The sequence below is a fragment of the Gekko japonicus genome, unplaced genomic scaffold (genome assembly GCF_001447785.1).
Source record: "Gekko japonicus isolate JY-2015 unplaced genomic scaffold, Gekko_japonicus_V1.1 scaffold3417, whole genome shotgun sequence".
Classification (NCBI taxonomy): domain Eukaryota; kingdom Metazoa; phylum Chordata; class Lepidosauria; order Squamata; family Gekkonidae; genus Gekko; species Gekko japonicus.
Genome location: NW_015173241.1, coordinates 123,898 through 145,782, shown reverse-complemented (window position 1 = coordinate 145,782; position 21,885 = coordinate 123,898). Strand labels below are relative to the sequence as shown.

Here is a 21,885-nt window from a genome sequence, read left to right as displayed (position 1 = left end):
ATATGCTTATCTAATTCCCTTTTGAAGTCGTCCATGCTTGTAGCTGCCACCACTTTCTGTGGCCGTGAATTCCATGTGTTAATCACTCTTTGGGTGAAGAAGTACTTCCTTTTATCCGTTCTAACCCGACCGCTCAGCAATTTCATGGGTCATCTCTAGCTTCAGCGTTCGATGGCTCCTCAACACAGGACACCAATCGGGCCTCCCCACGTTGCATGGCTCCATAGCCTATCTTCATGCTAGCCAGGTGACTGACTACAGGACATGAACGACCCTCCTGGGACATATGGGTGTTGCAAGTGCCAGGGCTTTCAGCCACACTTTTTCACTCGCCCCACAGGCTAGGTGAGCGCAGGGACCGGGTTCAACTTCCCAAGGGAAGTGTCTTCCTTCTTGTGGAGCTGTTTTTCATTCAGGCTACACAGCCCACACATTCATCCCCTTCAACTCAACCTGCTGAAAAGGTGATTGCAAGGCGTAACAGTGCCAATCCCACCAGTGTGGTGGTCGTGGGGGTGGTTCCCAATTCCAGTCAACCTCAGATTTCACTGAGGGGTGGGCTGTGACTAGAGAAAACGCATGCTTGGAAAGTTGGGACTGGGACTGTTCCTCCACCGGCAATTACCCACTGGCCATCCCCTTTCACTCACACTAGCGGCAAGGTGAGTCCAGTGCGAGGCCAATTCCCCAAGGCAACTAGGAGGAAGGTTTTCATTGTCACACAGCATTTCTTCCCTGGCTCCAGAGAGTCCTCCAGAGCCATCCCCTTTTCACTTTCCCCACTAGCAAGAAGATGGCAGTACATGGCCAACCCTTTCTGGGAGTAGGATGTTGGCGGATGACAGCAGGTGTGAGCCTGAGCCACACTTTCCAAATGCGAGCCCTCTCTCTCTCTCTGTGTGTTCCTTGGCTTTAGGTTGTTCGGCTTTGAGCCACTCACTGGCCCCGCCATCAAGAATAGATGATGATGACTGCTGTGCATAGCCAAGGCTTTCCCATCCTAGGGCCTAGTTCTCGAGTTGTGTGGTGGCCTTTCCATTTCGATCTCCCTTTCTTGATCTCTAAACCATCAACTCCATCTTCTCAGTTGGGGTGGACCCTGGGAACACAATGAGAGACAGCACAGTGCTCTCGGCCTGGGCCCTGGCAGTAGGGCAGGAGCAGGGTTGGTCCTGCCCTGCAATCACTTTGACAGTTGGGGTGGTCCCCAGGGACTTGGGGAGTCAGCCACCTGCCTTGCGGATGGCTCAAGGGCCCAAAAAGGGCAGGAGGGTTGGCCCTGTTCTGCAATCACCTCGCCTGCAGAGGGTGGGTGGGCCTGGAGAATCAGCCACCTGCTGTGTAGGTGGCCCCTGGGTCCAAGACAGGCCGGGGAGTCAGCCACCCGCACTTGTCTGGGGCAGGACGGGAGCACTGGCCCTGCCCTGTAGTTGTGCCGCCTACAGAGAGGGCGGGCTCGGGTGGAATCACAGCCCCCTGCTGTGTGTGTGGCTCCCAGGCCTGGACAGGGCAGGGGGGTTGGCCCTGCCCTGTAGTCAGTCACCTCGCCTGCAGAGGAAGGGTGGGCTTGAGGAGTCAGCCACCTGTTATGTGGGTGGCTCCCGACCCTGGGCAGGGGGGAGGGTTGGCCCTGCTCTGTAATTGCCTTGCCTGTGGAGGGGTTGGTCCCAGGGAGTCAGCCATTTGCTGTGCAGGTGGCTCCTGGACTCAGGGCCAGGCAGGAGGATTGGCTCTGTCCTGTAAGCTTGCCTGTGGAGGGAGAGTGGGCTCAGGGAGTCAGCCCCTGCTGTGTGGGTGGCTCCCAGGCCCAGACAGGTTGGGAGGGTTGGCCTTGCCCTGTCGTTGCCTTGCCTGTGGAGAGGGCAGGCTCGGGTGGAGTCACAGCCCCCTGCTGTATGGGTGGCTCCCGGGCCTGGGCAGAGGGGTTAGCCCTGCAGTCATCTAGTCAGTGGAGCGAGGGTGGGCACCACCAAGGACACATCCACACGCAACAGTGCCGGTAACACTTCCCTCCCACGCACTTCCGGGGGAGGAGGGGGGTGTCCATCCTGAGGAGATCCACTGCAAGTCTGATAGCTCTAGCTCACACAGGGTCCATCCTTTTTGTTCTATAGTCCAGAACCCACACTTGACGATGTTTCCCCAGAAAGTACTTTCCTGGGGGTCCCTTCTTGGGGGAATCGTAACTTGGAACCCTCCAAATTCAATCTTTACATAATTTGGAGGGCATGGGGGGGGGGGCATCCCGGGGAGGTCCACTGCACGTTTAATGCCTCTAGCTCACACAGGGTCTGAACCTGCACCTGTCATTTCCCCAGAAAGCACGTTCCTGGGGGCACCTCTGGGGAGCTGCAACTTGGAGCCTGCAAATGCAACCTCCACAAAACTTGATAGGCAGGTAGAAGAGAGGCAGCTGGAGATCCCTTCGAGTTTGGAGTCTCTAGGACCCCAGGGGCTGTTCTTTCATGTCCTGAACTTACCATACTGGTTCGGATCAACAGAGGCCATTTCAGTTCAGTTCGGGTGACTGTTCGAACCCTGAACTGACTTGCCTTTTTTGGTTCACGCCTATCTCTAGTAATAGGCTTCTCAGTTGCAAGGACCAAGTCCAACATTTTACAGCTGTGTCGTGAGGGAGATAAATCACCACTGGCTCCGTCCACACTTTACACCAGTGCATGGGCAGGGGCGGTCCAACATGTAAACAGTATTTGCAGACACACAAATGACAGAGGCAGCACTGCAAGGAGTGGATAGTTCATCACTGACTTTTGTCAATAGGAGAATTTTCTTTTTCTAGGCTATTCAGGGGTGTGCACGTGCATGTATGGGGAGGGCCCCCCTCTGTTGGTTTGAAAAAACAGGATATTAGGGGAAATCAAGGGCAAATTATCTAAACAACTTTCAATATTAAAGGTCAGCTTCTGTTCCCAGACATACAAGAATTAAAGATAAAGCAATGGCGTTCCTGGCTCCCTCCTTTTAGACCAATGACTTCTTTCTTTAGCTGATGTAGACGTAGAGAGAAAACAGTGAAATGCAGAAAACATGCATTTCAAGATGATAGAAGAAATCGGTCCCCCCCCCCCCCCCCCAAATTGTATACTATAAAAAATGTGTAGCTTGGATCCTATACCTCCGCTTCATAAATGTTTCCTTCCGGGCACTATGGGGGTGGTCCACTGCTACGAAGTGCGTTACTCTCATGCTTTGGGGCTCCTTGGAAAAATTGGTGTAGCACAAGGAGAAGTGCCTAGTGCCAGAAGAAGTCAACTCCACAGTAGAGGACCACCTCCACTGTGCCCAGAGAGAAGAGTGTGTGGAGCAAAGGGTATAGGATCCAGGCTTTAGTGCTTTATCAACTGAATAGCTTTTTAAAATACTGGGACACCCTATCATTGCAAATATTACATTTATCAATCATTATTTTAACATTACCTCATCAGGAGCTCCACTGCCTGGGAAGAAATTCCCATCATCATACCGATGTAGTGAAATATAAAGTACACTTGGATCACTGTAGAAAGCCTGCTGAGTACCATTGCCATGATGAACATCCTTCAGGAACAGAAATTGTATTAAAGGAGAAGAATTATTATATTGTCATCAAAATTAATTTTAATAAACTAACTACTTTCATTGCTCTTTCTCAAAAAATCCTGTTTATGGAAAGGCTGGATGTAGGGAACTATGGGTTGCATAATTATACTCACACAAGCCCTGATTTCAGTAACACCAATGAGTGGCTAACAGCCACAAAACCTCAAAATAAATAAGACATTTTCACAAATGAATCAAAACAGGCTATGACAGTTTGCAGCTCATTTTGCTTCTTCATGGTAGGAGACACAAACTAGGTAGAGACTGACTGTTTTTCAGCCTTTTAGATGTCAGAGAGGGGTCTGAATGCTTTTAGCTACAACCATCAGGAGAGCTTACTTGAAGGACAATCCGACTCTTCCAGTTAGCTGAATCTTTGAGAAAGGGAAGCTGGTCTTAATGCAAAGTTCCCTTAGTTTAGATAAGGAAGGACAGCAGCAGGGAAGGATAAGCTTTTTCTCTAAACCAAATGGCAGGGAGAGAACGATGGTATAAACTCAACTGTAAATAAAAAACACAGCCTGACGACAGGCCCAGTTTGAAGAATATAAAGAAGATCCCAGAATTCTCCTGCAAGTTCTTTGGAGAGGTGCACAGAAATGCTCTAAATAAATACATGTCATTTTTGTCACTGCTCTCGATGGCTGTTAAGGTTCTCAAGCGCCTCTCCCAGGACAATGAAGTGGGGGAAAGGGATGCATGTGTGTCATGAAGATCTCTGTAGTTCTAGGGAGTGCTTCAGACATATTGTTCTGAGAATCCTCCGGACCATTTCGGCAGCCTCTCACTAGGTTACACTTATGAAGTTTTTATTACATAAATTATGCATAAGGAATAACCTATATTGCTTTTTTTTTTTTTTAACAAAGTTCAGGACGAACAAAGCCTTGGAAAGAAGGATGGAAGCAGCTGAAAAAATCAAACTGATTGTAGTCTACTGCTATGATTATTCTAAGTATTACCTTTGCTTTACTTCTGTTGTAGCTCCACTCTCTCCACTGTTTTATAGCTTTACTTCTGCTGTAGCTCCACTCTCTCCACTGTTTTATAGTATACTGTGCCTTAGGCAGTTTATTGTTTTTGTTGTCTTCTAATGTTGTAATACTAGTTCTGTTGCATTAGAAATGTTATGATCATGAGTCATTTCCTACGGGAGCGCACAGGAGCGGAGCTCCAGCAGTAAGGAGCCCAGGGGCGGGCACATGCAACAAGCCCTGCCCCCTGCTCCCAGCAGCCCTCAGTCTTCCCCGCCCCCATAGCTAGCAATTCAAAACAGTCTAGTGGCACCTTTAAGACCAAGTTTTATTCAGGTACAAGCTCTCCCTCCTCTGCGGGGAGAGATCTGCGCGTTCCCCGCCCCCATAGCTAGCAATTCAAAACAGTAGCACCTTTAAGACCAAGTTTTACTCAGGTACAAGCTCTCCCTCCTCTGTGAGGACAGATCTGGATGCCCCCCCCCAATAGCTAGCAATCCAAACCAGTCCAGTGGAGTCTGAGCAGTGGGTGTTGCCTTCTGACACACTTCCAGTGAGGTCAGGGGGTGTGGCATATGCAAATAAGTTATGCTAATAAGTTATGCTAATGAGTTCCTGCACCTCTTTTTCTACGAAATGACCCCTGGTTATGATGTATGACTGCATGGGTTTTTTTCTTTTGTTTATTCTTTAATCTGCATTGTTTGTAATCTAATTCTCTAATCATCATCCTGCAATTACTGATTGTATGTCAGATGCTGTAATGACAGCATTTTTAAAAAAAATCTGTGATCAGCTTGAGCCTCAGCAATAAAATCAGAGTATAAGTAAATAAAATAAAGATGAGATGATTGCCAGGTATTTTTCCTGTCTGATCCTCTTTCTGCATCCCTCCAGCATATGTTGCGATTATACTGGAAAGTGGTTTCACTCACCCAGTCCACTATGAGGATTTTGCTCACATTCAGTCTTTGCTGAAGAAGTTTAGCTGAAATCGCCACAGAATTGAAATAGCAGAACCCCCTGAAAAACAATGGAATATATAAGTTTTCCTGAGGACACAATACATTAATATTTGTCTTTGCTGAGAATCTAGCCTGGATGTGATCACAGCACAGACCGTCACTACCAGATTCCACTTTTGAGGATCTGTTGCATCAGCCAAAACCGATAAAAGCACTACATTCCATGGAGGAGACTTGAATCACAACTGCAAGTCAAGATCCAACAGTACTACCAAGCAATGAACCTGCTTCCTCAGGCCCTGGGAGAATCCAACTAGGGATAGGCATGAACCGGCTGATGAAATAAAGTTTATCATGAATTTTGGCCGGTTCGTGGAACAGCAATCAAGAATTTAAGAACAGCCCTCAACTTTCACAAATTTTGATGCAGTTCGTGGTGGTTTGTGAAGAGCTCTTATGCAGTAGCCAAATCACTCGCTAGCTCATAAAGTAGAATTTTTGGTCACAAGACTCCACAGCTTAGAGGGAGCATTGCTGATAAGGCATTTAAATGCCTTCCGAAGGCATTTAAACTAAGCTGTTTTTTATTAGGAACTGATGCGTTTGCTACTCTGTCCCTTGAAAGAAAGGGCTAGAAACAGGCTTGGAGCCTCCCCCTTTAAAGATATGCATTCAGATTAATTTAATTAAGTGTAATTTACCTGCCCCCTAAAAAATTAAATGCCCCCCAAACAAAAAAATCTTGGCTACGGGCCTGTGCCTGACTAGCTTGGGGAATAGTGTCAATAATTAATATTTCTTGGCATATTTTGGTGTGCAGGCTATAAGTAAGGAGTGGCAAAGTTACTGCTCCAAGGCTGGTACCATGGTGGGACTTCCCACTCACTCACAAACTCTTAGGGAACACCAATATGTGTTAAAGGAATGAGAATGAGTTAATAAGTTGCAGTTCAGCTTCAATAATGCCATGTGGAGAGATGACCTCCACCCTAGGATTCACCCCAATTAATTCAAACACTGGGAATGTTCTCTGTCTATGAGTAGAGACCTGGCTGCAAACTCTTAGCTGGTAAAATGGAAAGGGGCCAGATAATCAGCCATCAAGCCCCAAGCACATTGTGCTTATAGATGAAAATGGCTGGCCAAAGTAAGGAAGAGGAGACATAAAAAAGATGGTGCAATGGGAAGAAAAAAATCATTTCACTTGAAGATCTTTACGTAGTTTGCATGCAGCCTTTGTCGGGGGATCTTCAACAATATATACAAAAACAGATTAAAAAATCTTTCATTATCGAGCATAAATGTTACAGAAGATTAAAAACCGAAGACAGACAATTCCTATATAAATACAAACTAAACAAGATATAACTATTTTACAGGACCCAAACTTTTGTCTTATCTAAAGAAGAAGGCGCTGATGTTCTTTATATAGCAGGCCTACGTATTAGTCAGACCGAGCTATCTCTACATACTTGCAAAGTCATAAACCATATAAAGTTGACACAAACATAACCTCCAAGTTGAAATAAAGTTCTCTAAGTTCATGTCACCAACCTGCAGAGCAACCCATCTCCCAGAGTGTTCTCACTGTATTAAGGCTAAGATTTATCGTCACAACAGGTGTTTAAAAACTGGACTCTTGTTTAACTCCTGAGGAACTATGGTTTGAAGTAGGGGTGTACAAAAAAACCTGGCAATTTTTGGCTCAGATCTATTGGACCTGAAAAAAATTGGTATTGGGATCCTGGATTATTTTGGAAATCATGAATTTTTTTTGGGTCCAATAGACCTGCCAAGAAAAATACCCATTCCTTCAAAAAGTCAGCTCGCCCCTGGGGCTGGTTGGGCTTCTCCTGCAGCACAGTTTAAAGGAGAAGCTGACCCCAGGATCCGCATGTGGTGGGGAGGTCTCTCCCTGCCGCATGCAGACCCGGCTGGTAGGGCTTTCCTTGCGGTGTGTTTTAAACCACGCTGCAGGAGAAACTGTTGCAGGATCTGCATATGGCAGGGAGTTCTCAGGTCCCACCACCTCAGCCAGTCCTGGCCTGGGCCATCTTGCAGCTCATTTTAAACTGAGCTGCAAGATGAGTCAGCCCCAGCTGACTGCACTGCACTGCAAGAGAGAATCAGCTGGGGCAGCGGGAGCTGAGAGCTCCACACCGCCTCGGCTGGTATAGCTGAATGTACCCGAATAAAAGCCACCCTCAGCTTTTATTCAGGCTCAGCTATACCGGTAACTGATCAGATTAATTGAATCTCTATTCGGCTTAAATAATACCCCCAAAATACCACAAAGGTATTTTTCCCAGCTCAGTTTAATATGCCGAATGCACACCCCTAGTCTGAAGATCCATTCCACTTTTTCCTCCGTAGAAACTTGTCATGACTCATCACTTTTTCAGCAGCCCAGAAGATGATGTCAGCGGGACTGTGATTGTGTTCAAGGAAATTTTGAACTGAAGGATCACCTGCTTTTGGTGGGAAATACTGCTTTTGTGTTCAGCAATATGTATTTTGAGATTCCTGGATGTTTTCCTCACATATATCTGATTGCAAGGGCACTTAATGATGTAAACAAGCTGTCTGGAATTACATGTGGGGAAATGTTTGAACACATATTGTTTTCTACCTAAGGAATTTAAAAATTCCTTAATGGGTACATGTAAACTTAAAGTATGTGCAGTTCCCACAGCAAAAATCATCCTGTGGTAGGCTGGCTCCTGGTAAAATTGGCTGAGTGCTGATGAGTAAAGTTGCACTGCAGTGTACTAATATTATCTCTATTCTGAAATAAAGCCTTGAAATATGATAGCTGTAATGTATGCTTAGGATACCCTCTAGTGGTCAAATTATGTCCCAAAATGAGGGCCACTTTCTTGAAGTCTTGCAGCTTAGTACAATTCCTCCTTCAGAAACTGACTGTATGATAAACTTCTTAAAAACTCCTGGGTGCTGACTATGAATCTTAAAAAGCATTTCTCAAATGTAGGGTTTTTTGTTCAGCTCTTCCTGTCCTTGATATGAACCATAATATCCTGGAAATTTATCTGCTCCTTATCATATGTAATTCAGACTTTATATTCTCATTTCGCTGATCTTACAAGTTATGAACATATAGCAGCTGGCCCTGGTTTCCTCTACACAGTAAGGCTACATCATTAATATAATGCAACCATTTATTTATTTAGGTCATGTTTCTCCATATAATATGGACCCAAAGTGGCTTACAATACAAAATACTAAAAAAATATATTTCCAGATGTACAACATAAGCAAGTTCCACAATTACTACTTGCCATTAACAAACTCATTCATAAGACAAGACTGCAAATTGCATAAAAGGATTATCACTAAATTGCTGCTCAAATTTGCCCATATATTAGTTAGCAACCTCTGGTGCCATATCCTTTTGTCTGCCAAAAGAATTTGTTTCTGAATAAAAATAAATCCTGCTAAAAATAAGTAGGTGTTAACAGTGCTGTGTGTTATTCAAAGTATTCTCTATTGCTAATAGTGCTTCTGTCCGTGGAATACTGGTATAAAGAGAGATGGCATCCAAAGTGACTACAGAACTTGCAATTCAATGCTGGTAATTTCACCTAGTTTGTTAATAAAGTCTGTGATATCCTTCATGTAAGATGGCATCACTGAGACAAAGGGTCTAAGAAAGAAGCCAAAATACTTAGACAGTGGTTATAAAACTGAATTGCGGCCAGAAATCAGCAGTCTTCCAAAAGGAGGGAAATAGAGGGAAATAGAGTTCTACGATTAGGACTACTGAAGAATTATCTTTCCCACAGAAATATACTCCATAGTGATATGCTCTTGAAGGAAGGTCCTAATTTCAGTTTGTAGGCACTTCACTGGGTCAAAACTGCATGAAATACAGTAATGTCTGGTTGTGAAGCTGCCTCCTAACTTCAAATTTCATAGTCCTGCCTATTCTGTATAGCAATAGCTCCCCCCTATCTGCTTCTTTAATGGTAATACTTGCATCATGAACAAAGCTGCTTATTGCCCTCCTCACTATTATTTAAGTTGCTCCGTCTGAGTTTAGAATTCTTTTCTAATTTTCCCAAGTCTTGGAGAATCTTACTGTCAAAGACTCATATTGCAGGTGGAATTGGACCTGGGGGACATAAAGCGAGGGTGGAGAGGACAGCTGGATTTAAGTTTAGTAGCTGGACAGCTAGGTTCAAGCCTAGCTGCTGCACTGCAGACCACTACCTGCTGAAACTATCTTCAAGCGTGGAAAGGAGTAGAAGTGGAATGCTCTAAACATATATTGTCTTAAAAAAAATGCCTTAAGCCTTAAAGTTCTAATAAATTTAAGGATAGCCAACTGTGTGTTTATTGAATCGTACTGTAGAGTCAACAGAAAAGACAAATCCTTTTGAGAATCTTCATCTTAAGTGCAGATAAAACCCTGTACAAATAGCTCAGTATGAATATATGTAGGTCTGTTAGACGTAAGAACCTCAACTACTTCATCTTTGGATAAGACAAAGTATTTTTGTGGTATCAAATAGTTTGTATGTATAAAATAGTTTTATCATGGTTAGCTCGAATTTTTATATAAATTGTTTGTCTTTGGGTCTTAATCTCCTCTAATATTGATGCTGGAATACTGACTTTAAACAATTATTATTTTTTGCATACACTGTAGATCCCGATGAAGTTGTGTGCGAAACATGTAAGGATCTTCAAGTGAAATAGAATTTCTTTTCCCATGGCAGGATCATTCTTTTTCTTCTTTTCCCTGATTGTACATTGGTACAGCCCTATTTTCTGTTGGATGAAGCGAGAGCAAGACGTTTAAATATGCATGCTTGTTTCCTATTTTAATGGGAAAATGCCTCCAGCATAATTCTGGAGAGGTGGCATAAAAACCTCCCAATTAATGAATTAATTGCTAGGCAGAAATTTCTTCCTCTTGAAGCAGGAAGATCCCGATGACCAGGGTGGGGATGGACTCCTGAGATTATGAATTCACAGGGCACAAGGAAGAACTCTCTCTTATCTTATGGCTTTTGACCAGGAGGGTGCAAGCCATGAAGAGCGAAGACGGTACCTGGGTATTCCATCTTGTCCACATTGCTAGGGACAATGGGGAGAACTTTCAGCTCTGAGAACTCAGATAAAGATGGACTTTTAAACTGCAATAACATTAATAATCCTAATAAGGCACTGTACAGGGCAATTATAGAATTTAGGGGCCAAAACACCACCACAATAAAGTATTTAGCATTAGGAAAACCTCAGGATCCAGTGTCTTTAAAGCAATTCAGTGCCAGGCCGTGTTTCTCACTCCATATGTTGCTTTCTTTCATACATCGGTCTAACAATTTAAGTAGGCACCCAACACATACTTACATAGGTGTACTTTCTTCTGCGTGGTGGCCAGGAGGTCGAACTACAGCAAATCCATTCTACCGAAACAAAACAAAGAAATGGTGTGGGATGCAGAGAGAAGAAGAAAAAAAAACACCCCGCATGTACTTCCAACAAGCTTGATAAGCTTACAGTGAGTTGCTGAAATACTTTTGGAAGAACTCTGCCATTTTGTTTAATAGGTAGATTTTAGTACAGAGTACAGAGGAGAAGGGCAAGCAAGCATTACACTTTATAACGATAAAGGTGGCTGCCAGAGTCTCGGAAAAAGTCTGGTCGCATTTACAGACTTCTTTTATATAAGATGCAGTGTGTATGTGCAGGGGGCAACATGTGATTTCTGTATTTCTGTCCCCAGATATGGATTAAAATTTGGTTTTAATTCGTCCGTGCACCCAGTCTCTCTCCTGATTGCTACATTGATGTCCACTTGTATCTCTGTTATCTCAAAAACAAACAACAACAAAAACACGTAACAAGCAAGAAAAATGATGAAAACCCACAAACCTTCATGGTCCACTCCCATGTTCAAGCCCTGAACAAGTTATACACCGGTGCAACCCCACACTCTTAACAAATGGAGTGTGCCAGAGGAAGAGCCAAGCTTAGAATCCTACGACTCTCCCGCCCAAGTCCTGATCCAGCACTGACACAGTTATGCCAGTGAAAACCCTGGTGTAAGTACAGACACTCCTAATGAACCTAACTGGGGGGGTGTAGAGAGTGGGATTTTTGATCCTGCTACTACCTTCAAAAGACTCAAGAATGAGATACTTTGCCACAAGTCACTATTAATGTGATCTGTCTTATTTCAAATACAGCTAATGCAAGCCCATGTCATACCGCTCTAATATCCTGCCCCAACTAGAATCACTAGTGGCATTTCCCAACACTTTTCAATGACAGGCCCAAGAAGAGTGCATTAAAGATATCAGGGCTTGTGGGAAAGAGAAACATGACTAGAGGTTGCCAGGTACTGGTTTCATGTCTTGTAATAATGAGTGAGCTCAGTTGGTACTAACCTGAGTCACAGGATATCTAAGCAGTGGTCATTATAATTGTACTCCAAAATAATACAAAAAGGAAACTCCTAGCAGAATTTCCGAGTGGTGTTCTGAATCTTGGCTCATCTACACTTTATACGTTTATAGATTTCAAGAAGGGAAAGGACTATGAAACATTCTCTAAATCAATCTTACATCAAGACGAGAACCAAACCAGAAATGGTCTTGCACTAACCTTCAGTTCTCCTGTAGCCACTTTAAAAACAAGCTCTATTACGCAGCCAACAGCAAGGCGAGCAGCACTAGACGAATGTACTTCATTCCAAATTGTATCGCTGTCAACCTAAATGAAATGAATCAACAGGTACAATAAAGTCATATCTGTTGTCAACAGAGAGCTGCTATGTTATGGGTTTAAATGGAAACATTGCCACTGTAGTACTGAATGATATAATCAACAGGTTCGGATAGCACAACCCTTGCTGTTTTTGCCCTATGAGGGCAATTATTCTACAAAGTAAACTCTTGCGGCTAAGATTAATTCCACTGGAATATACACAGCAGGAAAATAAGGAACAAACTTAAACAATGTCAACATAAAAAAGAAGTATTTCATTCTACCACATAAATACATAAATCTGAGATCCGTTCCAGGTTATACTTCACGCCTCAAATGAAATCAATTTGAATTATTGTAGCAAATGACGCCAACAGTTGTTTATAAGAAAGACAACCAGCTTGAGTTCTTGATGATACTGTGGTATGGACACTGGTCATGGTCAACATGTCAAATATTGCCAAATGGGACTGCCTATTATTTGACCGAATATTATGTGGTCAACAATGCCCCTGTGCAGGTGGTAGCCTACCTTTCCCCTGCATGATAAGTTTTAGCTGATGAGAGGTGTGGGAAAACTGAGTTGCACTTAACTGTAACCGTCAAGTGGTCATCAGCACAGTTACAGATGGGTATGGTAAACATGCAGGACAGCCGTGCAAGATTCTACAGTACATTCAAACGTAAAGCTCTCCCCTCTCCCCTCCCTGTTCACCATCCCCCCCACACATCAGTTTGGACCCTACAGCGAAAGCATTCTATGTAGAGATCCAGTGTGGCGCTGCGACCATCAGGAGGGGCCATGTGGAGTCTCTTTTTTGTAGCATTGTTTCGATGGTATATGGTGATAAGTATCTTATTCATTGGTGGGTTGGAGGGATGGTAGCTGTTCTCCAGTAGACTGTGTCATGGTATGTTGTGAAGATGCCGCCTGGTTCTTTCTTGTTCTGTTCTTGCATATGTTGAAAGCACTCCTTCAGGCACTATGCATGAACCTCTCCTGATGGTTGCAATGCCACACTGGATCTCTACGTAGAATGCTTTCACCGTTGTGGGTAAGGATCAGCGATATGGCATACCAGTCCTGGTTCTGGCCACATCCAGACTCTGTCAACATAGGGTTGATCAGTGACTTTGGTACACCACGAGTCCTGACCTTTGCACATCCTGAAACTGCAAGCAAGTCTTAAGATACTATGCAAGCATTTTAGGCATTCTGCCTAAGTATCTTTTTTTCCCTGTTTCTGTACGTGCAAGCCACAGCCTCACCTCATGGTGTGTGTGTGGGGGGGGCAGAATGTGTATAAATAAACTCTTGCTGCTTTTAAGCGGCAGACAGATTTTCTACCCCAAAGAGATCGTGTCTTGTGTGAGTCCTTCACACCGTAGGATCCAAACCTATATGACCAACAAACAACATTGTGTACAACAGAATCTCAACCATGCTGAAAGGAAGGCCATAAACAGTCCCAGGAACAGTCCAGATATTATAATTAAAGAGGCAGACAAAGGTGCCTTTGACAAAGGTCCTTTCAGACCACAGAAAAGTGCAGCTCTGATGACTGAAGAGACTCACCTTCACCCCCATTTCCTGCCCCAATATGGTATCCTGATCTGCAGGGCTATTAGTGGATACGGATCCTACAATCCCCAGAATAAACATTCCCATGGCTGAAAAGGACTGCTGGAGGGATGGGAATGCAGGACAGATCCAACCCCTTATTACACCCTAAAGCACACAGAATTACTAAAACAAATATAGATAAGAATTCCACAAATGTCTTAGTATCTGTAGTACTTCTACCTCCTGTGTGGTATAAAAGGAGTAATTGTCTAATCAACATGTGCAAGTCTGTTGCAGTACATAAGATAAACAGAGCGTTATTTACTCATGTAACAGTACTTACGCCAATGCCACCACAAGGGAGCCTGACAAACATTGATGTTAGAGAACCTGCAGGAGGGAGAGTAGAAGTCATTAAAATTACCTAATTCTATGCTTATAGAGCAAAGTTATATACTTAAAATTTGTAATTGAAAATATTTATTAGCATACAATAAGCTGCATCTGAAAAAATTGCTACTGAAGGAACTGATCCAGTCACAAAATCCTACTAATAATGCAGAGTTACACCTTCATAAGTCCACTGAAGTTTTGGATGGCTTTGTAAGTATTGCACGTATGACAAATATCTCTGAGCTCACTAGCCTCTTACTTGTACCACCACCCTTCAACTTACCAATTTCATCCACTCTCCCATTGTAACTGCCAACACCTTCAGTCTCCAGTTACACCACACCAATTTCACTGGCAATCACACCACTGTGGTAACATTTGAAATGGCCCTCTGTTTGCCTCAGAATAGTACATTACAAACCAATTCATATTAAGAAACACTTGTATTAAGAAATGCCTAAGCTTTTCTTGCTAAACTGGTAGCAACTACCAGAAAAAGGTACTCTAGCTCCTACCATTAATATACTTCATGTTTTGTCCAGATAATAATCCTCATAGGATATGGCTCTATTCCTAAATATTTGGCAATATATGGAAATACAAAGCAGTTAAAGAACTGACCATTGTTGCTATCATTTTTTTACCATTTTACTAGTTTTTCTAGCATTCTAATAGCACCAATTTGTATTGCCTTTGAGAAGGGCGTGAAAAGATTTTGCCAAAATCTGTTCTCAGAATGATTGTACCAGAAATATACTCATTTCCATTTACAATTGTTGAAATGTCAGCCTTTTGTTAACAAACGCATTATGTGTCTCATTAAAATCACACTGTGTTACTTTTTAAAATGCAGGATTAATTCAAATGTCTCACAAGTTGAAATATGAATAGCAGAAGTTCCTAATCAAACGTGTCGACTCATTATAAAAGCAGGAAGGTCACTATGATGACATGAGTTCTCTCTAAAACTATGTCAGGCACAAATTAAAGCAGTTAAAGAACTGACCATTGTTGCTATCATTTTTTTACCATTTTACTAGTTTTTCTAGCATTCTAATAGCACCAATTTGTATTGCCTTTGAGAAGGGCGTGAAAAGATTTTGCCAAAATCTGTTCTCAGAATGATTGTACCAGAAATATACTCATTTCCATTTACAATTGTTGAAATGTCAGCCTTTTGTTAACAAACGCATTATGTGTCTCATTAAAATCACACTGTGTTACTTTTTAAAATGCAGGATTAATTCAAATGTTTCACAAGTTGAAATATGAATGGCAGAAGTTCCTAATCAATCGACTCATTATAAAAGCAGGAAGGTCACTATGATGACATGAGTTCTCTCTAAAACTATGTCAGGCACAAATTATATTTTGTTCTTTCAAAAATTTAATTGGATTTACTTCGAATAAATGTGAAGAAGATTGGACTGCAGTAGGAAATAAGCCCCAATGGATTTACTTGTGAGTAAATGAATAGGAGTGGGCTTTAAAAAGCATTCTAATATTATACCCAAGATCCCCATCAGGTATAAGCCTTTCACAATAAAATTTTATTTAAAAAACCACCAAAAAACCCAGGTATACGCCTTTCAATTTCTAGAGCTATGTAACTACCTTTATAAATAGTCATAATGCTTTAATAATTTTCCTGTTATTCTATCAAAATTATATGAGTCTGATACAGAAGAACTAACGTTAGTTCTAGATAGTATGAGATGTACTAACCATCATTAAGGATAAGACATTTTCGTTTTCAGATTTATAAACACATCATAGATCTCTGTATATTTTAAAAAATGTTATTCTTCATGGTTTTCAGGACAATAATCTTCTGCTTTCCTCATTTTGTTCTTCCACTGCTGTTGTGTGTTACATTAAAATAACATGTCAGTGCTTGGTTTTGCTTTTTTTTCTTCCACCCAGTTATATCAAGGGGCTCCTTGAAGGATTTGGAAGCTCTGAACAAGCACCCCACTCTGTAAGTACAGCTCCCATGAACAGATGAGCATCAGAGTCTGTTCCCATTGGCAGCTTATGGGCACATGGAATATGCAGAATTTTAGATTGCATCCCAGATAGACAAGAGTACACCATCAGTGAATCCTATCTATCTATACATCAAACTGCACAAGTTGATGAACAGTTAAAGAACACTGAATTCCATTCTGTACCTAATAGTTTCTTGCTATCCAATTTCTGTCTGTTCAGAGGATTGGTACCATAAAGCAATGCATGAGCTTCTGAATGAACAGTCTGTAGCTCTTCTAGTGTTGCTTTTCTTCCACGGATACACTGCAGGAGAAATTGAAAGAATGAAATTACATTTGCTTTAATTATATATGAGCCAAAAAAGAAAGGAGAAAATGCAAAATTTGGTCAGAAGTCTAACTTCCAGAGAATTCGTATCAAATGTGTTTATATCTCTTCAAGCTAAAAGTTGGAATGCTTCTTCATAAAACCTATTACAGATTATCTGTAAATACAGAAATGGGATAGTGCTTGCCGCATTGGTGAGGCCTGATGCTGAAGACAAGCTGCTCAGAAAAATATGGCCCACCACATGTAGATTTGACCCTTGCTCTTCATGGCTGATGGTTATGGAGTTGGCGGGGTTGGTCAAATATGTCTGGGAGGTAATAATTGCCTCTCTGCAGGAGGGAGTCGTTCCCACTGCCTTAAAAGAGGCAGTTGTGCAACCCCTCCTGAAGAAGGCATCCCTGGACTGCACTGACCTAAACAATTACTGCCCACTGGCCAACATTCTATTTTGCAGCAATGTTCTTTAGTGGGTGGTGGCTGTGCAGCTTCAGCCAGTCTTGGAGGAGATGGATTATCTGGATCCATTTCACTCTGGATTCAGGCCTGGGTTTGGGATGGAAATGGTCGATGACAGATGATCTTCAATGGGACAGACTGCATCCCAGTTAATTCTCTTAGGCCTGTCTGCAGCACTCAATGCCATCAACCTGGTATCCTCCTGGTGAGGTTGGTTGAGTCTGAAGTTCGGGGGGGGGGGAGTACCCTGCTTCAGTAGACCTGTTCTTACTTGACTGACTAATTTGAGAAGGTGGTTCTGGGGAACTACTGCTCAGCCCCATTGGCATTTATGCTATAGGGTCTTACTGGGCTCCATCTTTCCCCCCATGCTGTTTAGCATCTTTATGAAACTGCTGGGAGAGATCATCAGAGGACTTGGAGTAAGGTGCCACCAATATGTGGATGACACCTAGCTTTACTTTTCCTTAATAGTTGAGGCAGGTGGATCATGAAAGTCCTGAATGGAGGGGGGGTGTTTGGCTAAATCTGAGCTGGGGGGAAAATCCTTATCGGTATTTTGTTTCAGATATTGTTTCAGCTGGATATAGATTTGGGTTATTGTTCGGCTATCCAAAACAGCCAAGCCCTGAATAGTCTAACAAAGGGTGTTTAGAGGGCTTGTGGTCCCATTAAATGCCTTCTTCAAGCCATTCAACTCTGCAGCGAGTGAGTTCCAAAAGCATTTAAAGAGCTTGCAGCGGGTGAACTCGCTGCTTGGAGAAGGTGTTTAAAGGGACTGTGAACCCTTTATACCCCTTCGGAGTTCACTTACCACAAAGTTGCGTAGCTTGGAGAAGGCATTTAAAGGGACCACAATCCTTTTAAATACCTTTTTTCCTCCACTGAAAGCAATGGAGGATGGGGGCACCTTCTTTGGAGTCCCATAGAATTGGACCTCTTAGTCCAATCTTTTTGAAACTTGGGGATTTTTGGGGGGAGATCCACCAGCAGCTATGCTGCATATTTGGTGCCTCTACCTCAAAAAACAACCCCCCCAAGAGCCCCAGATATCCCTGGACTGATTCTCCATTATACCCTATGGGGACTATTATAATGGTTCCCATAGAGTATAATGGAGCAGAAAAAATTCAGGTTTCCCGAATCCAAATACTATATCAGTATTGGGATGCAGGAATATCAGAAAATATCGACACTTTTCAGGTACAATATACCCGAACCTGAAAAATACAGCCCTCCCCCCAACCCTAGTTCCGAACAGGTACCTGGAGACCATAATGGGATTGATGAGGGCCAATAAATTGAAGCTCAGTCCAAACAAGACTGAGATGCTGCTGGTCAATTAAAAAGCTGCTTGAGGACCGAGAAGTCAGCCTGTCCTGAAGGGGGTTGCACATCACATGAAGGAAAAGGTTTGTAGTTTGGACATATTGCTGGATCCTGGCCTATAGTGGGAGGCTCAGATCTCCTCTGGGGGACGTAGTGCTATTTATCAGCTTTGGCTGATACGTCAACTATGGCTGTTTCTCAGAAAGCATGTGCATGTGCTTTATGTGGGGATGCCTTTAAAATGGTCCAGAAACTTTAGTATCACCTCAGTACTAAAAGATCTGCACCAGCTGCCCATTTGTTTCCGGACACGATTCAAAGTGCTGGTTCTTACCTTTAAAGTCCTAACTAGCTTGAGACCAGAGTACTTGAAGGACTCCATTCACCCATATTGTCCAGCCCACCAGTTAAGATCTGCCTCACAAGCTCTGCTCTCTGTACCCCCACGTTCAAAAGTGAGGCAAGTGGCTACTAGAGACAGACTCCAGAAGGAGGGGGGGAAAGCTGGAAAAAATGTTCTGTGGGTGGCCTGTGTAGGCTCAGTCACAATGTGGGGCTGCACTAAAGATGGAAGATGAACACCGTAGGGTCCTGAGTTCTCCCACCCTGCAGGCAGAGGCAATTGCCAGGAGGAAGGCCACCTCATAGGCAATGTTCCCACCTCATAGGCAATGTTCCCTCTAAGATGTGGAGTCCTGTGAGCAAAAATTCTACTTTGTGAGCTACTGGCATTAAAGTTGTGAGCGAGCGATTTGGCTGCCACATAAATTTGTTTGCTCTGGAGCCATCCTTCCTGAGCGAAGACAAAAAATGTATGAGTCGGAGGCTAAAAAACTGTGAGCTAGCCCACACTAACTCAGCTTAGAGGGAACACTGCTCATAGGAGAAGAAAGGCAGGTCACACATGGCAAGGGGCTGAAAAGGGCTTGAACACTAAGGCAGAGAGCACCAGTGAAAGACTCCACTGGGGAACGGGTGGGGGTGTCAGGGGATGAAGGTTAACCAGGAACTTAAGGAAACCACATCCTTTTGGTCCACAAGGGTGCAATTAGAATGCAGTGGGATTTGTCCGCCCGAATTTTGAAGAGAACCTTCCCTAACAAGGGGATCAGGGGAAGGCAAAAAACAGGGTTCCTTGCTATGTCAACTGAAAAGTATCCCCCAGGGAATGGGTATCTGCCCCAGCCAGCGAGCAAAACTGGAGAGACTTGGTTTTCTAAGAGGATCCAACAGGTCCACCTGGGGTTGGCTCCAGTGGCAGAACATGGGAAGTAAGCAGTTGTCCTTGAGAGACCAAGGATGTGTGAGGATGTGGTGTCTCTGCTGAGACTATCTGCTGCCCCAATTGCCAAACCGGTGACATGAATAGCCCCCCAGGATACAATGTCAAAGGAGGGACGCTTTCAAGCAGAGGGAGAGGAAGCCAGTACCTCCCTGCTTGTTTATGTAGAACTTTGTTGTTGTGTTGTCTGTGGATATTAGCACCTGTTTACCGGTTACTAGGGCTGTAAAAGAAACCCAAACATATCTAACTGACCTGAGTTCTAACAGGTTAATCCTCCAATAACAAGAGGACCAGTGGCCACCCCCCCCTCCCCGGCCTGAAAGGGACATGTCAGTAAAGTCTTGAATGTCATGTGAGGGCATCCCAAATGGGGAGCTGCTTAGTAAGAGAACCACCACCCTTAGGAATGAATGACGGCCATGGAAAAGGACAACTTCCACCAGTGCGAATCCAAATGCATGTTGCTGAGTCTAAGGAACCAGTTCTGAAGAGGTCTCATGAACCATCGGGCAACAGGAACTACCATGGTAGTCGAGGCCATAAGCGTTAGAAGTCTCTGTATAAATCTAATTGCCTAGAACCTGCTGGAGGAAAACCTTAGCACCACTGTCAGTATGGAGGCTTCACTATTTCAAGGGCATCTGTAGGAAAACCTTAGCACCACTGTCAGTATGGAGGCTTCACTATTTCAAGGGAGGAAAGCCCTGCCCATGTGGGAGTCTAGTTGGGCCCCAAGGAAAGGAATAGATTGAGCTGGATATAGGACCAGTTTATCTCAGTTAATTTGAAGGCTCAGAGAGGTTAGGGACAGCTAAGGAAACGTGATTGCCTAGAAACTCAGGGGAAGGTGCAGTAAAAAGCCAATCCATCTGCACTGTATCCCTTCAGGCATAAGTGGACCCCTACCACAGAAATGCACTTGGTAAATGCCCTGGGGGCAGTAGCCAGACCAAAAGGGAGGATAGTGTACTGGTAGCAGTTCTGGCTGCATTGGAAATGAAGGCACTTTCTAAACCTGGGGTGTATGCCAATGTGGAAATAAGTATCTTTAAGGTCAAAATAGCAAACCAGTCATGAGGGCAGAGTAGGCTGAGAATCTCTGACAGCGTTGTCATGCAAAGCTTAGGGACCACTAGGAACTCAAGCATCAGAAGTAACTGACTCCTACAGGAGGAGATATTGAGACAAACAGAACAGGGCAGGTGAGGACCGAAGATAGTCAGGATTTGCTAAAGGTCTCCCTGGCTGATGTAAGGCCCTGTTTGGAAAGTGGGTGACTCTGCTGCTTCTTGCCCTGAGAATGTTGGGATGAGAAGTGTAAGGAAGAATCAGAGTAGGAGGAGTGTTACTGATAGGATCAAGAAGATTGAGATTGGGCCGTATGCTGTGGAAAGTAGTGGGGTTTGAAGGTCTGGGCGGGTGGACCAGTGATGCCATGGGGCCTTGCAGTGATCTTGTTCTTTCACATAATGGTCTAAGATGCCATCTGTTTGGGAGCTTAACAAGTTCCTTCCCTTAAAGGTAAGACCTTCTGTGTGGTTGGGAAGGGAAGTACAATGAAGTCAGGAGTGGCACCGCAGGGCGATAGCGGAGACGATGGGCCTACTACATGAGTCTGCAATATGTCATGCTGCGTTCAGTGGCTGCTTCCCAAGTTTTAGCCCCTCCACCTGCCAGACTTTGGCCACAGCTTTGTGCTCTTCCAGGAGGGAGTCAATGTAAGTGGCCATTCGTTCCCATAGGAACGTCAGGTAGAGTCCCGTAATGGCATTGAAGCCTGCCAGATGCAGGGTTAAGGCCAACTCTATGTAAATCTCATAGCCAAGACCAGAGAACTTGCGCCCGCCTGGTCGAATGGTGAGGAGTGAGCCTCAGAACACTGCTTGGCTGGGATGACCTCTATCACAATCGAGTTGGCAGTGGGGTGGGCAAAGAGGAAGTCACAGCCGTCTCACAAAACTTTGAACATGTGGTCAGTCTTCTTGGCCGAGGGTGAGACTGACACTGCGATCAGGAGGGTGTGGTGTACAGGGAGAAATGGTGGCGGGGAAAGAAATACCAGGTAAGGAGAAGAGGTATCAGACACCTGACTGTTGCACCTCTGGTCCTTCTAGCTAGGTCTTGGTGGGATGTAAAATCCTGCTGTTAAAGCTAGGTGGGTCTCAGGCAAAACAGCTGCTATCCATGATTTAATCCTGAGTGATAGGGCTGACCTGGAATGCATCAGCAAGAATGACTGGGGAAGAGGGGTGGAGTTAAAGTCACCCT

The 21,885-nt window shown here is 43.9% G+C and overlaps 1 protein-coding gene across 1 annotated transcript in view; it reads right to left on the bottom strand.

Moving 5' to 3' along the window:
* The window catches only part of LOC107120120 (histone deacetylase 4), a gene marked incomplete at its 3' end in the record, with an annotated part of 125,658 nt that overhangs the window by 7,957 nt on the left and 95,816 nt on the right, over positions 1–21,885 (bottom strand). Inside the window, exons 15-20 of the mRNA XM_015422766.1 lie at positions 16,400–16,520; positions 14,179–14,225; positions 12,170–12,277; positions 10,913–10,968; positions 5,510–5,597; positions 3,439–3,558 (exon numbers count right to left, since the gene is read on the bottom strand). Of these exons, the coding sequence (XP_015278252.1) occupies positions 3,439–3,558; positions 5,510–5,597; positions 10,913–10,968; positions 12,170–12,277; positions 14,179–14,225; positions 16,400–16,520 (540 nt within the window). The remainder of the gene's footprint in view (positions 1–3,438; positions 3,559–5,509; positions 5,598–10,912; positions 10,969–12,169; positions 12,278–14,178; positions 14,226–16,399; positions 16,521–21,885) is intronic.